Consider the following 19,689-nt stretch of genomic DNA (forward strand, 5'->3'; position numbering starts at 1 on the left):
GAATAATAACAGACTGTTGAAGAACAAACTAGTCTGATTATTGTAACTGCATTTATATATTAAGTTGTGTATTTTGAACCAGATTCTCAGGTGATGTATATCAGGATAGTTCTACTGAAGTCCTTCTCGTCTGGTGTAAGTCAGCCCTGTTCCATTGAAGTCAAAGGAGCCCTACAGATTTATACCAGCTGTGGATCAGAGCTTTTATTTATAAACTGATTAAAGATACAAGGATAATCACTTGTAGCTTCACAATTAAATTATGGAGTTGCTGACAGTGGTTTCGTGGTGAAGGACATATAACGTGTATGGCTTTGAGGAGACCTGTACCTCTGTGTAGCTCAGCCCATTTGCCATTTAAATAAACTAAAAATAGAAAATGCTCCTTGAGGTGACCTTGAATTTCTGAGGGTATTATGAGCATTAAAAATGTTCCTGGGGTGAGATATAAACCTGCAAAAACCCTTCTTTAGAGAAATTTGGGTGAGTCTCCTCTGTTTTCAGCACCCCCAGCTAACTAACTCCAGCCACTCTTAGGACCTTGTAGAGGCTTGTCTTACGAGCACTGCAGGTCTCACTGTACCTCCAGCTTCCCTAACTAAAGTGAGATTTGTTGAGCGCTTGAGGAGGGGGCATAGAGGTGGGAAATTGAGGCTGCCCTAGGCCCTTTTGTATGCAGAATTATAGGGCAGATAAGTTGTGGGAGGACTACGAATGCAGGCAGTGTGAGTGGCAATCGATGACATGGGTGGATAATGTGGGTCTAAGAAGTGGGTGTGTGTGACTGGACAACCCCATGAGGCTGCAGAAAAGCTGGCAATGTATGGGCTAGGTGGGTGCATCAGCACAGATTCCACTCTGATGGTCTAGCTCAGTCACATCAGAGCAGGGAGCTTATGTCTAAGCCTCAGAGCTCTCACTGACAGTCTCTGCAGCTCTTTTCCACATTAAAAAAAAACCCCAATCATCACACTACTCACAATACACACACTTTTACATACAAAAAGCTAAAGTAATAGACTCTTAAGGTTGCAAAGTCAAGCGTTCAAAAGTTAGGAAATGTCAGAATTAAGGTTGCCAGTGCAGCCTTAATTCCACTCCCACGTCCATGCATATGCCTTATTCTACTAGTCTTTAATTACATGATCACATTCTATTTTTTCCATAGGTCTCCTTCATCATCCAATGGACAGGGTGCATTTAATCTCCCAGCTCCTAGTCCCCCCTATCCGCAGACCCCATGTCCCAATCTACTCCGCACACCGTACTTCTGCTCGGCTCTTGTCCCCCCTATATTCAAGACAAGCTGTTTCTTACTCTAGCGTGCCCAGACATAAGCAGTGGGAGTACTGAAAGTGCTGCTCTCAGTTCTGGTGCCCAGTGCCACAGCGATTCCCAGGAGCCTGAAGAAGCAACTGCAGTGAAAGTACTGCTCTGCCCCTACCTCCCTGGGTTGGAACATTATCAGTGCAGATTAATCTTCAGAGAATTCAGCAACCAAACTCTAACAATTCTCTACTGAGCATGTGCAAATGACAATTTTTCAAAGGCTCAGAACTTGACCAAATTTGGGTAGCTTTTCATGAGAACAGCAAAAGACACATCCCTGACACAAAGACCACCCCTTGCCAAATTTCAAGCCTTTGCTCTGAAACATGGAGGCACGAGAGCTTCTGAAGGAAATGGCTGTAAGATTTTTTTTTTAACATGGGCAAAACAATAATATAATAATAATAGGAGATATACCTGTCTCCTAGAACTGGAAGGGACCTTGAAAGGTCATTGAGTCCAGCCCCCAGCCTTCACTAGCAGGACCAAGTACTGATTTTTGCCCCAGAGCCCTAAATGGCCCCCTCAAGGATTGAACTCACAACCCTGGGTTTGGCAGGCCAATGCTCAAACCACTGAGCTATCCCTCCCCCCCTATTCCATCTAAACTTGTTCTTAGGAACAGCTGGACCATTTTTGTGAAAAATTTCCAAAAACCCGAGCTTGAGAAAGATATGCAGCATGGAAAATGTCTGCCCATATAGTTAAAGTCCAGCAAAGTTATAAGAAACTGACAACAGGATCTTATTATGGGAAGTGTCAGGCAACCTGAACTATAAGCGGTAGTACCAGCTCCACCTATGATAATATTACACTTTAATTCTGAACTCAGCAATAGTAACTTGTATGTACTCTTAAAATATGATCACTGGGTAAGTTCCAGATCTATTATATGTGTTTGTGTGGGTGTGTAAAGTCTGAAGTAAGGTGTGGTGTTATAGTGAATGATTTGCAAGTAGTGTGTGTGTGGTGGGGGGTTGTGTGGGAAGTGGAAGGGAGTTATTTGTGGAGCTGCAGAATCTGTCAGAATGGTAAATGTCATGTGTGGGTGTAATGATGTGGTGAAAATGGTTCCCTTAACATGTCATTTCCTTGGTCTGAAGGGTTAGCGTGGGAGGGTTTTTCCCTTAAGCAACCTTAACTAGTTTTCAGTGTAGAATTTGTTTGCAGGAATTATATGCGTTATATAATGGGAAGCTGTTGTCTCAAATCTGGGAGAATAAGAAACCTGATACACTGGAGTGAATGTTTTGAAACAATTAATAATATAACAGAAAATAACGGATGGCTCAAACTAGAAGGAGGAGTTCTTTAACAAAACCCACAGCAGCAAATCTATTTGCTGCTATCACTGGATGCTGCTGTGAATGTCTGTATGTAAAGTCTCCTACAGGAAAGTTGCTAAACACACTGTAAAAGGAGGAAAGATAGAAGAAATGATGATGGGCTGTATCTTGCAAGACACTGAGCAAGATACTCATATCTTCAACTCCAACTGAAGTCAATGAGCATTGAGGGTGCTCGATACTTTGAACCCTAGAAGCAGTCTTCTCCCCTTGTCTGTGATAAACTTAATCTCAAAGTGATGTATCGAAAGATAAAATAATGAAAAAGTTAATCATAAGTTAAGACAACATTTTATTTTCAGAACCATGCAAGGACTCTAATAATCTTATTTCCCCCCATCTTTAGCACACAATATAAATAATCCAACTATGATTCTCTCATCTGCCCCTGCCCAGAAAGAACACTTAAAAAACTATGCAAGGACCACCCCAGAGCTAGATTTACCAAAAAAACAAAACAAAACAAAAAACCAAAACCCAAACCCTGGCCAATGGGATTGAGGAGCCTGCAAGACAAGCTCACACTTCCAGGTTTTGAACATCCCAGTCCCAGTCCCCATGGATTTAATTGGAATTGCTTCTCCAAGAGAAGTAACTGATTGGTATCCACTGGTAAAGACACTACAAATGAACTAACTGTCTCTCAACTCAGCTTGTGTTTGGATTGGATTTATAATCAAATCTGAGCTTGTTCTCTGAAGCACAGGGCCAAACAAAACAAACACGTTTTGCATGTGTTTCTGCTTGGACCCAATTACAAATACTGCCTTACAATCAGTATTTTCTTAAATTTCTTCTAATAAACACAGTTCTTCCTTCATTGCTCAGCCAACGTAGCACTATCATGTAAATATGTACATTTTATTTAAAAAATCGCAAATGACTTCATCTCAATTTGGAATCTTTTTGTTGTCAGTAAAAACAACAACAAAACAAAAAAAGGTTTTCTTTAAATGCTACCCCTGAGCAACCCTGATTTACTAATATGCTCACTTCATAATTTCTGATGTATAATGGTGAAAATCTTCATGACATACATTTTTAAAAGTGCACGCACAAAAGTACAATTAAGCTTGCTTGCTTGTACACAAGCCCTTCACTTGTGCATCCATAATGGTTGTTGGATAGGAGTCCTTTTGAAAATCTGGACCAATATGTCTTATGCCAGAATAAACTAGCCTAGGACAGCCTGTCCCACAGCAGGTGATGAGGATCATTTAAAACAAATACAAAAACAATGAAAAATACTTTGAACTGTGTTCTAAAAAAACAATTCAAAGTCATCCTAAATCACTCAAAAGAATGCGTGGTGCTGGATTGCTACCAGTTTATGGGTTATTAAAATGCAAACAAGGCGATCAGGATCCTACAGAATACATGGCATTTTGTGTCTGTTTAATTATTATAGAAATATGTTAACAATTTTCTTCTATGCTCAGTAATTTAGATTAAAGTACAAATGAGTATATATTTAAAATAGAATAATTGACTGTGGTTTTAATTCACTGATTATCAAATCAATGTTGAAGAGGTTAGGAAAAAAATCCCACAAAACACACATCAGAGAAAAATGGATGCCAAAAAGAAAAGGTACACATTTTTTAGGTCAGATGTGCTGGGACTTCTCTCTTATTCTATGAAATGACAGTGTTTGGTGGCAGCTTTATGTTCCAAACTGCAAATGTATCCCTTTGTTCAATTTTTGTTGTTACACAAATGTAAAATGTTAAAGATAAGCCTTATTGTGGACAGAGTTTTTATAAACAGATAGCAAGGGAAGAGATTAAAATGAAGTGTTACATGAACTTCTGCTAGCCTGTAGTCTGAGGGCTGGTCTACACTAAGGGGAAAAATCGATATAAGATACGCAACTTCAGCTACGTGAATAACGTAGCTGAAGTCGAAGTATCTTATATCGATAACTTACCCGTCCTCACGGCGCGGGATCGATGTCCGGGGCTCTCCATGTCGACGCCGCCACCGCCGTTCGGGGCGGTGGAGTTACGGAATCGATAGAAGCGCGTTCGGGGATCGATATATCGCGTCTAGATGAGACGCGATATATCGATCCCTGAAAAATCGATCGCTACCCGCCGATACGGCGGGTAGTGTAGACGTAGCCTAAGTATTGCCCAAATTATCACCCAGCACAGAACTGCAAAAGAAGAGCTTTACTTTTGTCGTTGTAGTATTTATTCTTCCATAATGGGACATGTTATTTAATATTTTTATCAAATATCCAAAAGTTGAACATAACCATGATCAAATTTGCTAATTGAAAATTAAAGGGGTATGAAATACTCAAAGACAGACTTAAAGTTAACTGGAGAAATTAGAAACACTAGTCTAGAAACAACGGGGGAAGATTCAGTACTAACATACGGCTATTAACTTGCCAGTGGTTTGGCTTGCTTAATTTCACTGCCATACTTCTACTACTGTAGAGTCAAAACTCTCCATGACATTGGCCTCTCCTTTCATTCAGCATCCACTGTCTCAACATTCACATTTATATAAGCCAATGGTATTTACACAGAGGCCTTCTCCACAGATGTGAGGTCTCAATCCTTCAACAAAATCTGAAAAGTGGGGTAGGGACAGAAACCAAAAGGTGCTTAAATAAGCTTAAATTCATCAACAAATAACCAACATACATAATATATGAATTTCCCCCATTCTTTCTTGTATGTTTGCCAGATAGAAAAGAAGTAGAGAATTACAAAAGAAAACGTTAATGTTCAACTTAAGAAGAGGTATTTAACAAACACTGGAGAGTAATATATTATATATTAGAAACATTGTGGGACAGATCTTGCTTTCAGTTGCACTGGTGTAAATCCAGAAAAACTATTCCCAGATCCTCAAAGGTACTGAGGTGCCTAACTCCCATTGACTTCAATAGGAATTAAGCACCTAAATACTTTTGAGGACCTGGTCCTCTGTGTTACTTGGAGTTCTCTGCATTACACTCTATCAGGGTGATCTGCCCCTTTAAGGGCCAGGATGCAGCCAGCCCTGTTCTGGAAAGGAGCAGTGTCAGGTGATTGGGTCTGATAATTACCAGCTTGGTGATACAGATGTGGGCCCCAGCTCCAGAAGGGAGCCTGGGTCCAGGAGCGTGATGGGAGAATACTCTCCTGTACTGCAGAAGAGGACTATGAGGGGATGAGAGCCCCTGCAACTGCTCTTCCCCTCTGCCTGCACAGCTGGCTGAAGGTTCTGACCACCAACTTGCAGGAGATTGTGGGGCAGGGGTACAGTCTCATGTTGAGACCAGAACTATTACTTTATGTTGTCAGGCCACATTTCCCTTTTATGTTGGACAAAAAACAGAGCCCTGAGGCAAGGGCTATGAGTTGATCTGGGTGTGGCTAGTTATGTTTCCCAGGCTGGTGATCAAATCCACCAGCCTATACATACTTTGTTGGAAGATGGCCAGAGAAGATCAGAGCCACAGCTATGTGGAGTCACCTGCAATTTTCCTATGCAAAGCGAAGAGAGAAGAGGACACAAGAGCTGTGAGTGTAACTGAAGCTTCAGGGAGAAGTGGAGAGAAGAGTGATCAAGGCAACATATAAATGTTGCATGAATAGTGTGTTCACACTGTGGGGCTTACAGATGGCAAGAAGGGACAGCTGGGTAATTCCAAGGAAAGCTGTGGAAAAGCAGATTGTCCTGCCAAATTTGGGACAGTTGAGCGGTAAGGAGTTGTTCTGTAATTTTTTTTAAATATCTCACCCTTCAGCCAATCAGTTGGGGGGAAATATATATATATATATATATATATATATATATATTATCAGGGAGAATCTTGATTTCATACCTGCAAAAAGCAATAACTTTTAAAATAAATAACTGTCAACACTCAATGTGGTTAACCATGTCCCTCTGTAGCTATACACATAAAAACACCCTGGAGTCCGGTTTGGTTTTTTTTCCCCGCTTCCTAATAAATATGTCATGAAGAAAACATTATATTGCCCTCTTAGGCCCCCATCCACAAAGGTATTTAGGCCCCAAACGGACATTGATTTTGAGGATCTGGGCTTTAGGGCCTGATTCAATGCTCACTGAGGTCAAAGGGAGTATTTTCAATTACTTCAGTTAACTTTGGCTCAGGCTCTTAATGATCAGTTTTAAAATTATTATTCTCATCATCGTTTTAATAAAGAAGAACAGTGGTTACCAATGCATTCTGTTCCTTCTTCATTGGCCATGAATCCTGCTTGGCAAATGCACAGGAAACTCCCTTCTGTATTTTCACAGTGCCCAAGGGAGCATAGATGGGGACTCTGAACACACTCATTGATATCTGTTTAAGAAATAAAAATATAAGGATATTGAAAAATGTAACATAATTGGCAATGACTCTTTTCCCCACTCCACCCAACAAATATGTACCTTTGAAAAGACAGGGCTTGTAATGAGTTTAACTGTTTGAAAGCCTATACACTTTGCTCTCTTAAAGAGCCTCAAGAAGGATATATCAAATAGTTGTAGATGGAAAAATCATGCTTACTGGCCAGGGCTGGCTCCAGGGGTTCTGCCGCTCCAAGCAGCCAAAAAAAAAAAAAACCCACAAAAAAAACCCCTGCAATGGCGATCTGCGGCAATTCAGTGGGAGGTCCTTCGCTCCGAGCAGGAGTGAGGGACCCTCCGCTGAATTGCCGCCAAATAGCTGAAAGTGCCGCCCCACTCTGGAGTGTCCGCCCCAAGCAGGAGCTGGTCCTGTTACTGGCTTAAGCTATATGAGTACTGAAATTGCTTGAAAACTAAACAGTGGACACTCTTCAAATCTTTAAAATTTCCATTTGCAAGTAATTGATGTTACAACGGTATTTGTGGTACTCCCATATTAAGCATTGGCATTGCTACAAGCATAGCACAGTATAAAGCTAGTCAAAATTATAATTTTAAATCATTATTATTCTGGGTGTATTTGTATAAAATATATTTAAATAGTGTATTAGCACCAGTTAGTAGAGGTATTATTTTTGAGTAGTTATTGACTTTCTGATAAAGTAAAAATGAATAACGGAACATTTGAAAATATAATATCAAATGTAAATATTACTGTGTTCATTCAGTACTACTGTTGAAATTTTGTTTACACAGAAGTCAGGAACTTGATTCCTGATTTAGTTGTGACTCTGATCATCTGCTGTAATTCACAGGCAGCCTTTTGTATTCTTGTATATGGTGTAATTTTAATCCCTTAATATAAGTAAAATATGGCTCAACTATAGCTGCTGTGGGCAACTAGAGGTCTGTACTTCTGGTTCCTGGACAAGTAAAATCTCATCAATAAAACTGCATTAATAGAATGTTTGCATATATAGCCTTATTTATTATTTTTAAAGAAAAAATGCAGAGAAAGAACTGATCGAGCCTTCAAATACACTCTATGGGCCAAATTACGCTCCAAGTTACTATCATGTGGACCCACTGTTATCAATGCTGTTGCACAATTGTAACCGAAGACATAAGGTATACTTGGTCCTGTCTCAGCGTGGTGGGATGGACTAGATCAGTGATTCTCAACTGGGGTACTCAGAGGTCTTCCAGGGGGTATTCATCTAGATATTTGCCTCGTTTTACAACAGGCTACATAAAAAACACTAGTGAAGTCAGTACAAACTAAAATTTCATACCGGCAATTACTTGTTTATACTGCTTTACATATTATACACTGAAATATAAGTACAAGATTTATATTCCAATTGATTTATTTTATATTATATGGTAAAAATTGGAACATAAGCAATTTTTTAGTAATAGTGTGTTGTGACACTTTTATATTTTTATGTCTGATTTTGTGAGCTAGTAGTTTTTAAGTGAGGTGAAACTTGGGGGTACTCAAGACAAATCAGACTCCTGAAAAGGGTACAGTACTCTGGAAAGGCTGAGAGTCACTGCCCTAGAGCACAAGGTCTACATCTTCGTAGCAGCCATGCAATGTAAGACATCCCAAAGAGGGCAGGAAAGGTGCCAGGGTAACTGTTTCCTACTCAACCCACTCCTCATTAGCCAGCAGAAGAGAGTCAACTGCACTCTCAGAAGGATAGTATCAGCAAAACAGTCCAATATGCACTGGGGAAATCTGAGAGAGATTCTGTTTCCCTGAGGCAGGATCCCTCCCAGAGCACCTGATTGGGTGGTGTGATCCTGCGCCTCCCAAAATGCAGACTAGTGCCTCCAAAGCATGATTGTACCCATAAGTAAAATAGATTTTGACATTCACCATGTTCTACATATTTATCACACACTTGGGACTATCAAACACACACTCATTGAGACAGGTCAGACAAGTTAAAATGGTTTCCTGCTTATTGCCGTCAACTCCTAGTGACTTCAGTGAGACCTTTCATGAGCACTAAATTCACACACACAAAACTTTTTTTAAAAAATTCCATTCATCTTTGACTATCTGAAAGGTTCACTGGAGCCTGCTTTTGGTGAATATTGCTTTATATATATAAATTACATTTTTGAGTAGTTTTGGCATGTACAGAAGAGGATTTCTACATTATACATAGCCCCTTGCAGGAACAGGCTCTACATTTGAAAATGCTTCATACAGTGATTACTTTAGATTATTGAAAAAGTTCTTTCATACCAGAGCATTTTGTCTGTTGATCATTCAGCTTGTACCCATCATAGCAGATGCAGGTGTATCCCACAGGCAAATTAACGCAGTGTCCTGCTCCACAGATATCAGGGTTCACTGTGCACTCATTGATTTCTATACATACACACACACACACAAAGAAAAAACTTATTACAAACTATCTTAAATATTTCAGTAAATGAGTGATATTCAGTTATTCCAGCTAAAAGGAGAGAAACCCTGAAATCAGTTGTGACCACACCGATTGGTCCAATTTATCCTGAGTGACTAACAGACCTGTGGTCAGATGACTCTTCCCCCACCCCTTCCTACCCTCTCCCCCCCACACAGAAGTCAAGTGGGTGCATATGCAAATCAAAAGTGAAGATAGAGTAAAATGAAAATAATCATAGATGTTAAAGTGTTAGCTGTAGCAGATTACAGAATTATTTTCACAGACTGTAGTTTTTAGCAATATCACAGCAGGTTGTCTATGAAAACACACATTTCCTAATTAGGTGAAATATAGATTTGGCTACTTTATTATAAGCAGTATGACAACGGTTAAATATGAGGATTTTTTTTTTTTTTTGTAGACAGCTCACAATATCAACCTCAGTTTAAATGTCAAAACATTCTGTCTAAGGCTAGGTCTACTCTGGGAGGGGGAAGAGGGTTGACCTAAAATACGCAACTTCAGCTACGTGAATAGCGTAGTTGAAGTCGGTGTATCTTAGGTCGATTTACCTGGCCTTGAGGACAGCGGCAAGTCGACCGCTGCCGCTCCCCCGTCGACTCCGCTTCCACCTCTCGCCCCGGTGGAGTTCCAGAGTCAACAGAAGAGCAGTCGGGGATCGATTTTTATCGCGTCTACACTAGACATGATAAATCAATCCCCGATAAAGCGATCACTGCCCGCTGATCCGGTGGGAAGCGTAGACATACTCTTAGAATGTAGTTTCATTAGTTTTGTCCTTAAACTTAATTTAATGCCTCTTTACCAACCTTGCCAGTCTAGGACTCAGGATTTTTGCTGTTAAAATGGTGTTCAAATGGAACCTTTCAAGTCATAAAGAGGAGATAAGAAAGCTTTGAAAAAACTATTGAAAAGGATTGAGCACTAGTATGTTACATGAAAGAATGTTACCTATGGACGATATATTTTCTGGATAAAGACCATGGATTGTGTATGAAGATTATTAAAATCCCTCATTAAAGATCAAATTCCTTTGGGGTGAAATGATAAAAAGACACGTGAAATGCTACTCTGAGACATGGACCTGGCACTGGAAAAGGCAATATTTGTATGCCAAGCAGTATAACAAAGAGGAATGGAAATAATGGCTGTAGAGAGTGACACAAAACTCAAATGAAGGCAAAATGTTACTCATAAATCCATCAAAGAAAGAAGCTGCAAAATCAAATGAATGGCTAAAAAATATGCACAAGAGGTTACATGTGAGGAACAAATTCCACTTCTGAGTGAATGTGAACTGTCACTGAGGGGAAAAAGGGAAAGGGTAAAACAGGAGTTTGTGACACACTGAGGAAAGTGACCAGATTTGAGCTCACACACATGAGAGACGCTAGGTCTAATCAAGAGAGGCATGTCATGAAGAGTCTAACAAACCTCAACCAGACGTGAACAGTCTATTTGTGGCATATGAAGACATGCTCACAGGAAAAGGGTGTCTCCCAGTTAACTTACAAGATGCAATTATGGGACGAGACAAAGCTTGTTATATATGCCACCCTAAATGCTCCACAAGCCTAGAAAGAGAGACTAGGGAGAGCTGGAAAACATGACAGCAAATGGGATTATTGTGAAGAGCTGACAGACTGGGTTCACTCCTTGGCAACTGCAGAGACAAAAGGAGTTGAAAAAGACAATTTAGAAAGTATATTTCCTCTTGCCCACAAGGTATGAAATGTTTGCCGACATGGCAGGAGCCAAATTTTTCAGCAAATTAGATACATCACAAGGGTTTGGCAGATTCCCATAGACACAGAAATCTCCAAGACTTGTATTTTCAATAACCATTTGGCAGATAATGTTTCTTGAGATTGCCTTTTGGAACATGTTTTGCACTGGAAGTGTTTCACCTCATAACAACCTGTCCTAGATACTAGAAGGTCTTGCAGGAGAACATCAGGAACAATTGTGGAGAGTACTGAAAATTGCAAGGAAAACCAACGTTAAGTGGAATAAGGCAAAGTGTCAATTTGAAACAACTTAAATCACCTGCTTAGATGGGAAACTGGTCACAAAGGGAACAATATTTACCGAGTCTAATATTTAAATGATACTGACTGTGCAGAGACACAAAGATAAAAAAGGAATTCAGAGACTGCAAGGCATGGTGAAGTAGATCAGTACGTTCATACCCACCTACAAAGTTTAAATAACTTATCTAAGAAAATAACTCACAAAGACTGAGGATGGGCATGAATGCCAGATCATGAGAGCGCACTCAGATTTGGAGCATACAGAAACATCAACACCAGTGTTTCAATTTATCTGACCCAGTGAAAGAGAGAACATTCTCCACAAAAATGCTTCAAAAGAAAGGCTGTGGGGAGTATTGTTACAGATACATGGAACTGAATGGCTGCTTGTCATGTGTGCCATAAGAGCTATGATAGCTGTAGAGAAAATAGTTGTGCAAATTAAAAAAAGCGATGTTAGGCCATGGATATGTTTCATGATTTTTCTCTACTGATGAAGCTTCTGTGTTGAAACTGACTATAAAAAAGTGATTACACTTCACAAGAAAGTACACCCTCCAGGATAGAGGGATTACTTAAGTCCAAAAGTATGATACGAGCCTTCTAGTCACCTCTGATATCACCTACTGATTGCAGACACTCTGTCACCAGAAATATGGGATGAGCTGGAAAAGAAACACTGCAAGCAGTAATACAAAGTATAAGTGACAGGTGAAGAAATCAAGTCCTACCTATTCCCAATATCAAAATGAACTTTTAGTGATTTCAGGAATTTTCATAAAAGGTCCCTTTTAAATTGTTAGTTAAATTAATAAATTATCCTGCCTCAGTCATCATTCAAATATTAAATCAGCCCTCAAGACTGAAGCTGATGGAGTTTTAGTTGTCTAGAGAAGAAAGAAAATGTATTTCCTTACAGATAACATGGTGGAGGAAGTGAGAAGATCTTGATATGACCTGTATGTGTGGGGAAAGTGAGAATATAAAAGGATGGCTCCTAGGTTACAGTCCTGAGAATAGGGAGGATGATGGCGGCAGAGAAAAAACAGAGCAGTAAGGGTGTGAGAGAAAAGAAATTCAGATTTGACAGTATTATGTTTAAATTGAGGGAGATACATCCAGGAGATGCAAGAGGCAGGGTGAAATAGAGGATTGAATGAGCCAGGAGTGGATAGGTAAATTTATTAGTTAGCATTGAGATATTAGTTGAAGCCATGCAAATGGATGAGATTAACCAAAGAAAGTGTGTTTAAAAAAAAAAAAGTGGAGGACTAGGAATAGATCCATGAAGAATCTACACTGAAGTGGGAGTGAGGAAGAGGCAGACGTGCCAAAAGAGATGCCAGAATGGCAGAAGGAGAATCCAGAGAGGACAAGCAAAGTGGACAGATTGACAGATAGTGTCAAAAACATAGAGACGTCCAAGAGGATGAGGCTGGGAATTGTGTGCCTTCGGATTTGACCAGGAAGAGCCTGTTGGACACCTTGGCGAGAACAGTTTTGGTGGAGTGAAGTAGATGGAAGCTAGACTAGTGAGGACCTGGGCTAGAGCTGGAAAAATAACTATGGTAATTTACACCCACAAGCATGATTCTTTTTGCCTTAGTACTAGCAGAATAATTTTGGAAATATCAGCATGGAAGTAATCTTCAGTTTTGACCCGGGGTGAAATGTGGACCCCGCTGAAGTCAATGGAGGTTTTGCCCCAAGTATCTGAAATTGTCTGTGATGCTTTCCATTCAGCTGCTATGTCCTGACATAAGCACCAGTGTAGATAACGATGTGTAGGGTCATTCTTGCTGTCCACTTCTCTAATCTTGCACTACTGAAGCCAAAGGAACTTTTACCTTTGATTTCAATGAGGGGAGGATTAGACCATGTGTGATATTCACCGAGACGTGCATCACATTTGGAGTTACGGGATAGCAGTCTCTGCCCTGCTATCTTTTTCCTCTTTGCATTACATTACTAATCATCAAGGATTGTGAATTAAATCTACAGTAGAATTCAATGTAGATTCTCAAGCTTCTTTTCAATGTCCTCAGTTTGCTCACTGTCTTCCAATGTCTTCTCACCTTCATAAAGTTATCCAGGGTCAGTTATCTCTCTGCAGTCTTAAAGTGCGAAGAATTCTCACAGGCTTTATTCATCCCATTCTTATCTTTGCCTTCTGACAGCTTTCAATTTCTGAGTCCTCCTCTATTGCTGTGGTTTCTAAAGATGGAATTATTCATATTTGCACCCACCTTTTATTTTCTGGGCATAAAAATGAGGAAGCAAATTGTACCTGCAACCAGGGGAGCCCAAGTCCTAGTTCTGCTGAAAACATACTCCTTAGTGTGCTATTTTGCCCACCTATGTTGTACCTCCCAGTTAAGTATTCCCCTGTGCTCTACTGTTACAGTCTATTTGCTATCCCAATACAACGGTAGTGTGGTACTAGTTAGGTGTTATTGTCAGGAATGTGTTCACAGTCACATCTTACCCTGTTTTTACACTAAAAGGCAAGTACCATACCTGTAACTTGAGTAGGTGCAATTACTTGACTTGCACTTGAAGTAGAAGCTTCAGGGGCAACTTCAACAGGCAGAGGAGGGGAGGTTTTTTCAATCACTGCTGTTTGACATAGAATGGAAAACAATCATATTTAAGATATATTTCAACACATAACACACAGTATTGAACTAATTTGATAGTATGAAGGCTTTTTGTAATTTATGCTTCTTTGATTTTAAATAAGAAAAACAGTTTGAAGATTTTATCATTACACCACTTGTGAAAAAAACCCTTTGTACTAAAGAATGTCTAGTGGCCACATTTTTTGCACCTAAATTTAGACATCTAAATCTAGATTTAGGCATCTCAATGAGAGTGCCCATTATCAGAGGTGGATTGCACCCACAGCACAACGGACTTCAAACTTTGTGTTCTCATATTCAAGGTCATCCACCATTTCACCTCAGCCTACAATATCTGTCTTTGACTCTTAACACTTTGCTCCTCCAATGATGCCAACCGCAACCCGTTCCACTCCTGTTTCCTCCTTCTACTCCTGGCTCTATGACTTTTAACATTCTGCCTCCTGTTCATTGAATGTTCTCACAAAACCTGTTAGCCAAGCCATTAACATCTTCTAATGAATATCCCTTCAAAAAATCCACGTCTTCCATGTTGCTACAAGTAGTGCACCAATTTACCATTAAGAACAATAGTAACTTGAATGGAACCAAAATGTGCAAACTCAGTAACAGTCATCACGTGGTCTAATTGTCAACCTTCTCATTTTCGCACCTTTGGATGATTACTCTCAAATGTTGTATCCAGTTTGAAGTTAGAGTGTAATTTCTTTGGGGCAGAGACAATGTTTCTGTATTCATTCTCTAAAGCACTTAGCACATTTTTAATAATAATGTTACAAAGTTTAGTTGTTTTGTATTATGATTCCCTTTATAATTTTTCTAGGTAAAGAATTTCACTCCTTACAGTATAATCCTTCCATTACACTCCCCTCATGTCATTCCTATTGACTTCAATGGGAGCTCTGTGTGCAGAGCACTGCAGAACTGGACTCGGAGGGACCAGTTCTGCACGCACTTACACGAATAGTCCAACTGACTTTAACGGGGCCGTTCTTGTAAGGATCACTTGCAGGAGTAAAATTATTGCAGGGTCAGGCGCTAAATTTGTGAATCCAGAGTTTCAAATTAGCAATTAGATTCTGAAACAGAAAGGAACATACAGAAAAATGTAGTATTCCATTCTTTGATTCACAAGTACTGTCATCCGCTAAAAGAGGAGTCAAAAAGAGCTACCTGGAAACTTTGGATGCAGGTTAATTGTTGAAATCCCAGGAGAAAGCTGAGGTTGACCAGGCTCGAGCACAGGTTTTTCTTGATCAAGTGAAACTAATTCCTAAAAAAAAAAAATTAAAAATTTACAATTTGAAGATGTGATTTTAATGCAGTCTTCTGAGTTGTGTGGGGAACTATTGTCTGGAAAAACAGTTGCTGTTCTTCCATACCTATTACATGTTAACAGCAAACTAAGTATTACTAATTAAAATATGAAATAATGGTGGCATACCATGCAATACTGCCATTATCTGAAGTGGTTACTCATAAGGGTTCTAGTTCCACATTGGTGTTACCACTCATGAGCGGCCCCATCTCTCACTTCATAACAGTTCAAAAATATATTTAATTGCAGTTTAGAGTGCAATTTTATATTTTATAAATATATCTATATCACAGATATAGGACATACTCATGAGCATCTCTGTAGTCCTTTGGCTGACAGAGAACTTATCACAATGGTCATTGTATTTGACTTTTTATTTTCATAAATTAGAGATGCTTGCATCGCTATGGAAAAGTGAAATGAAGCATAGCTATTGTTATCCCTAACAAATCAAAGCAGAAAAGGAGCTCATGTCAAGTTGCTGGTCCACTACGACCCCTAAATCCTTTTCAGAGTTACCGCTTTTCATGATACAGTCCTCCATTCTATAGGGATGGCCTGTGTTCCTTGTCCCTAGATGTACGACCTTCCATTTGGCTATATTAAAACACATTGTATTTGAATGGGCTCAGCCTACCAAGCAATCCAGATCAGTCTGTCAAGTATCAGAGGGGTAGCCGTGTTAGTCTGGTTCTGTAGAAGCAGCAAAGAATCCTGTGGCACCTTATAGACTAACAGAAGTTTTGCAGCATGACTTTCGCTTGGTGAATACCATCACCACTTCTTGGCATCGAAAGAGTCAGTATTCACCATAACTTTCATGCTAGTGTTTAGTCTGCTCTAGGCCACAGATCTTTGCTGCTATGCTCTGTGACTTCCCTATTTAACCTCATCATGGAAATTTTTGTTAGAGATACTCTTGCATGCTATTCATCTAGGCCTCAATTCAAGGAAGCACCCCCATTCAGGATAGCACTTAAGCACATGCTTAAAGCCCATTAAGCACATGTTTAAGTCAGTTGCTGAATACAGATGGAGTGATGAATCAGAGCCCTAACCTTTATGAACATATGATGAATCACAGTGTTAGCCCTAAGCAACTATGACTGATGCTTTTTCATTGCCACTGGGAAATTTCAGTGGAAAATTAAACAATATGTGTACTACCAATGAGTCTGAATTGCCACAGCCTCAAACAGTAACTATTATATTCTCATATATAGTACATTTCTCAGAACTGGATGCAAATCCCATGGATCCTCTATTGTATTGTAGTTATTTGTGAAAGCATATAATACAGAATTCATATTTTACCTGATCAGGGGCTGCAGTTGCCACTAAAACCAGAAAGAAAAGAAAAGGAAAGGAATTAACTAGTTTGAATAGAAAGAATATATGGTCAAAAACATGAGTCATTTTAATGTGTTCTGAAATTATTTGTGCATTCCAGGCCTTAGTACCATTTAAAAACAATTAACCAAGAAATTATCATCAGATTTCAATTTCCACTTGGCTGTCTCATAAAGACTATGGACCTGATTCTGATCTCACACTGGTACAGATGAGAAGTAACTTTGCAAAAGTCAGTGGACTTATTCTGATATAAAACAAGGTCAGAATCAGACTCTATAAAATAACACAGCCTGCCATCTCATCCCCTAATTTTCAGCTCCATAAGCTAGTTCTTATACAATTTTCCTAGAACTTGTCAGAGCCGCTGGGAAACACAGTGATGCCTGCAAAACTATGGAATTGTATTTTAAAGCATTTGTTTTTATGTAGTAGTTTTGTTATTGCTGTTGATGTTGTGAGCCTTGTGTATATTCTTGTGAATTAAAGGGAAAAAGGGAGAGTGAAGGACCCAAATTAACCACATCAAAAACATGTGCAATTCCTGAATTTGGCTCAAGGAATACTTGAGATAAACATTATGGGCCAGATCCTTAACTGGAGTAAATCAACATAAAGTCATCAAATTCAACAAAGCTCCATAGATTTACCCTAGCTGACGATCTGGCCCTGTAACTCAGATGACGACTGCGAAAATGATTTTTTTTTATATTATTGTACAGCACTGCTATTGTAATGAGACAGTGGGTGTGAAAGGACTAAGCATGTATATTATGGTTAGGGCCCTACTAAATTCATGGTTAATTTTGGTCAATTTCACATTCAAAGATTTTAAAAATTGTAAATTTCATGATTTCAGATATTTAAATCTGAAATTTCACAGTGTTGTACCTGTAGGGGTCCTGACCCAACTCTGAAGGCAGCAGTGCAGAAGGGTGGCATGGTATGGTATTGCCACCCTTACTTCTCTGCTGCTGCTGGTGGGGTGCTGCCTTCAGAGCTGGGTGCCTGGCCGGCAGCCGCCGCTCTCCAGCCACCCAGCTCTGAAAACAGCACAGAAGTAAGGATGGCAATACCGTGACCCCCATACGATAACCCTGTGATCCCCACAACCTTCTTTTGAGTTAAAACCCCCATGATGAGAAATGCTGGTCCCCCCCCCTGAGAAATTTGTATAGTATAAGGTGAAAGTACTCAAAAGACCAGACTTCATGACAGATTTCATGGTGGTGACCAGATTTCACGGTCCGTGATGCGTTTTTCACGGCCATGATTTTGGTAGGGCCCTAATTATGGTATCTGGAGTCAGTGAAATTTAGGGTTTGTCTACACTTAAAATGCTACAGCAACACAGCTGTGGTGCTTCAGTGTAGACACTACCTATGCCAATGGAAGGGATACTCCCACTGGTGTACGTAATCCACCAATTCTTTCATCAGCCTAGCCCGGTCTACACAGAGACTTAGGTCGGCTTAAGAACGCCACTCAGGGGTGTGAATTTTTCACACTCTTTACTGAAGTAGTTAAACTGGCCTAACTTTCTAGTGTAGACCAGGCCTTAGTAATGAATTAGGCAGAAACCTGGCTTACAAGTTATTGTTTTGTAATACATTTTTGTTTTGGTATTAATCTGCTCAGTTGTGCAGTATTTAAGTTGTAAAGTAGCAAAATATAAAACAAATAGAAATAACTTTCTTGCCAAGTTTGTCCCCAAAAGTTCCATATTAAAAAAAAAATCTTTATTTTACAAACAAAAATTTGTTGGTAGTTAGTTACTCCCTAAATGTTGTCAACTGCTTCATAACCTTTCAAAAATGAGTATGTTAACATTAAATATTTAAGCTTGAAAATGTAATGCATCTTAGGTATTTTTATATTATCCTAACCGCTGATAGACCGACCTGAGTCTTTTAAATCCTTAAAGAGGGCTACTGTCAACCCTATGTAAGTCTCAAAGACTATCTTGAATGCAAATCCAATGCAGCCTCTCTAAAGGATGCCATCTCGTAACAGTTTAATTCTTTTAAAATATGGTTTGAATCCTCAAAGATATTGGGCCAGATTCCTGGCCCCTGTTCCAGTCAGAAAACTGGCCCAGCATCCATGGAGCCACTGTTTCTATTCCCTCTCCTTTGAGGATTCATCCCAATTATGGCCAAGGAGCACACAACACATTCTCAAGAGGTGCATGGCTTATCCTGGGCTGACTGTATGCCAGGCTGGCCTCCAACATAACTCTAGTATGGCAGTGTGGGAATCACAGAGAAGTCCTTGCTCTGCCCTCAACACTGGCAGACAGGAGGAAGGGTGGAATAGCAACCTCTATCCCAGATCTATGCCACTGGAGGAGTCCCCTATGCTGAGATGATTCTTCTGTTGCAGGCTATGCTGGCTTTAGATTCAGTGTGCACCTGTGATGTAGCATAAGTGCTATGCTAAAGGCTCCCCAGCCTGGTGAGTCTACCCATTACAGAGCTGATGAGCCCTGCATGCTCCTGGCCTGTAATTTACCCACCCTTAAGTGAGGAAATTGTCATTAATGGAGCACGAAAATCTCTTGATATGGACCTGTTCGGTCTGTGAAAGTTAAACTTACTTAAACTGGAGATATTCAGCTCGAGGAGCTTACAATCTCTGCTGGCTTTACCACAGGAGTAAGGCATCCTTAGCAGAGGTGTTCTTAATAGAGTTGATCAACGTTTAATTGAAAATGTGATTTTTCCACCAAAAAAGGCTTTTTTGTCAAAATGAAAATTTCCATGGAAAATATCCAGTATTGACTAAACAAAACAAAAATTGGGAGGAGGGGGTTTCACCAAAAAATAAAAACCTGATTTCCTCCCTCCCCGCCCCCATTTCTAGCAACCAAAAATG

The 19,689-nt window shown here is 39.8% G+C and overlaps 1 protein-coding gene and 1 long non-coding RNA gene across 9 annotated transcripts in view; one reads left to right on the top strand and one right to left on the bottom strand.

Moving 5' to 3' along the window:
• Positions 1-19,689, bottom strand: part of LTBP1 (latent transforming growth factor beta binding protein 1) — a 336,620-nt gene that overhangs the window by 104,403 nt on the left and 212,528 nt on the right. For all 8 annotated transcript variants that reach the window (XM_039530237.1, XM_039530240.1, XM_039530238.1 and 5 more), the window contains 5 exons: positions 16,780-16,802; positions 15,321-15,420; positions 14,026-14,124; positions 9,292-9,417; positions 6,862-6,987 (listed from right to left, as the gene is read on the bottom strand). In XM_039530237.1, coding sequence (XP_039386171.1) covers positions 6,862-6,987; positions 9,292-9,417; positions 14,026-14,124; positions 15,321-15,420; positions 16,780-16,802 — 474 coding nt within the window. The remainder of the gene's footprint in view (positions 1-6,861; positions 6,988-9,291; positions 9,418-14,025; positions 14,125-15,320; positions 15,421-16,779; positions 16,803-19,689) is intronic.
• LOC120400915 overlaps positions 1-19,689 on the top strand; it is a 76,177-nt gene that overhangs the window by 53,595 nt on the left and 2,893 nt on the right. The gene's annotated exons all lie outside the window — the stretch shown is intronic.

Source organism: Mauremys reevesii, linkage group 3 (assembly GCF_016161935.1).
Source record: "Mauremys reevesii isolate NIE-2019 linkage group 3, ASM1616193v1, whole genome shotgun sequence".
Classification (NCBI taxonomy): domain Eukaryota; kingdom Metazoa; phylum Chordata; order Testudines; family Geoemydidae; genus Mauremys; species Mauremys reevesii.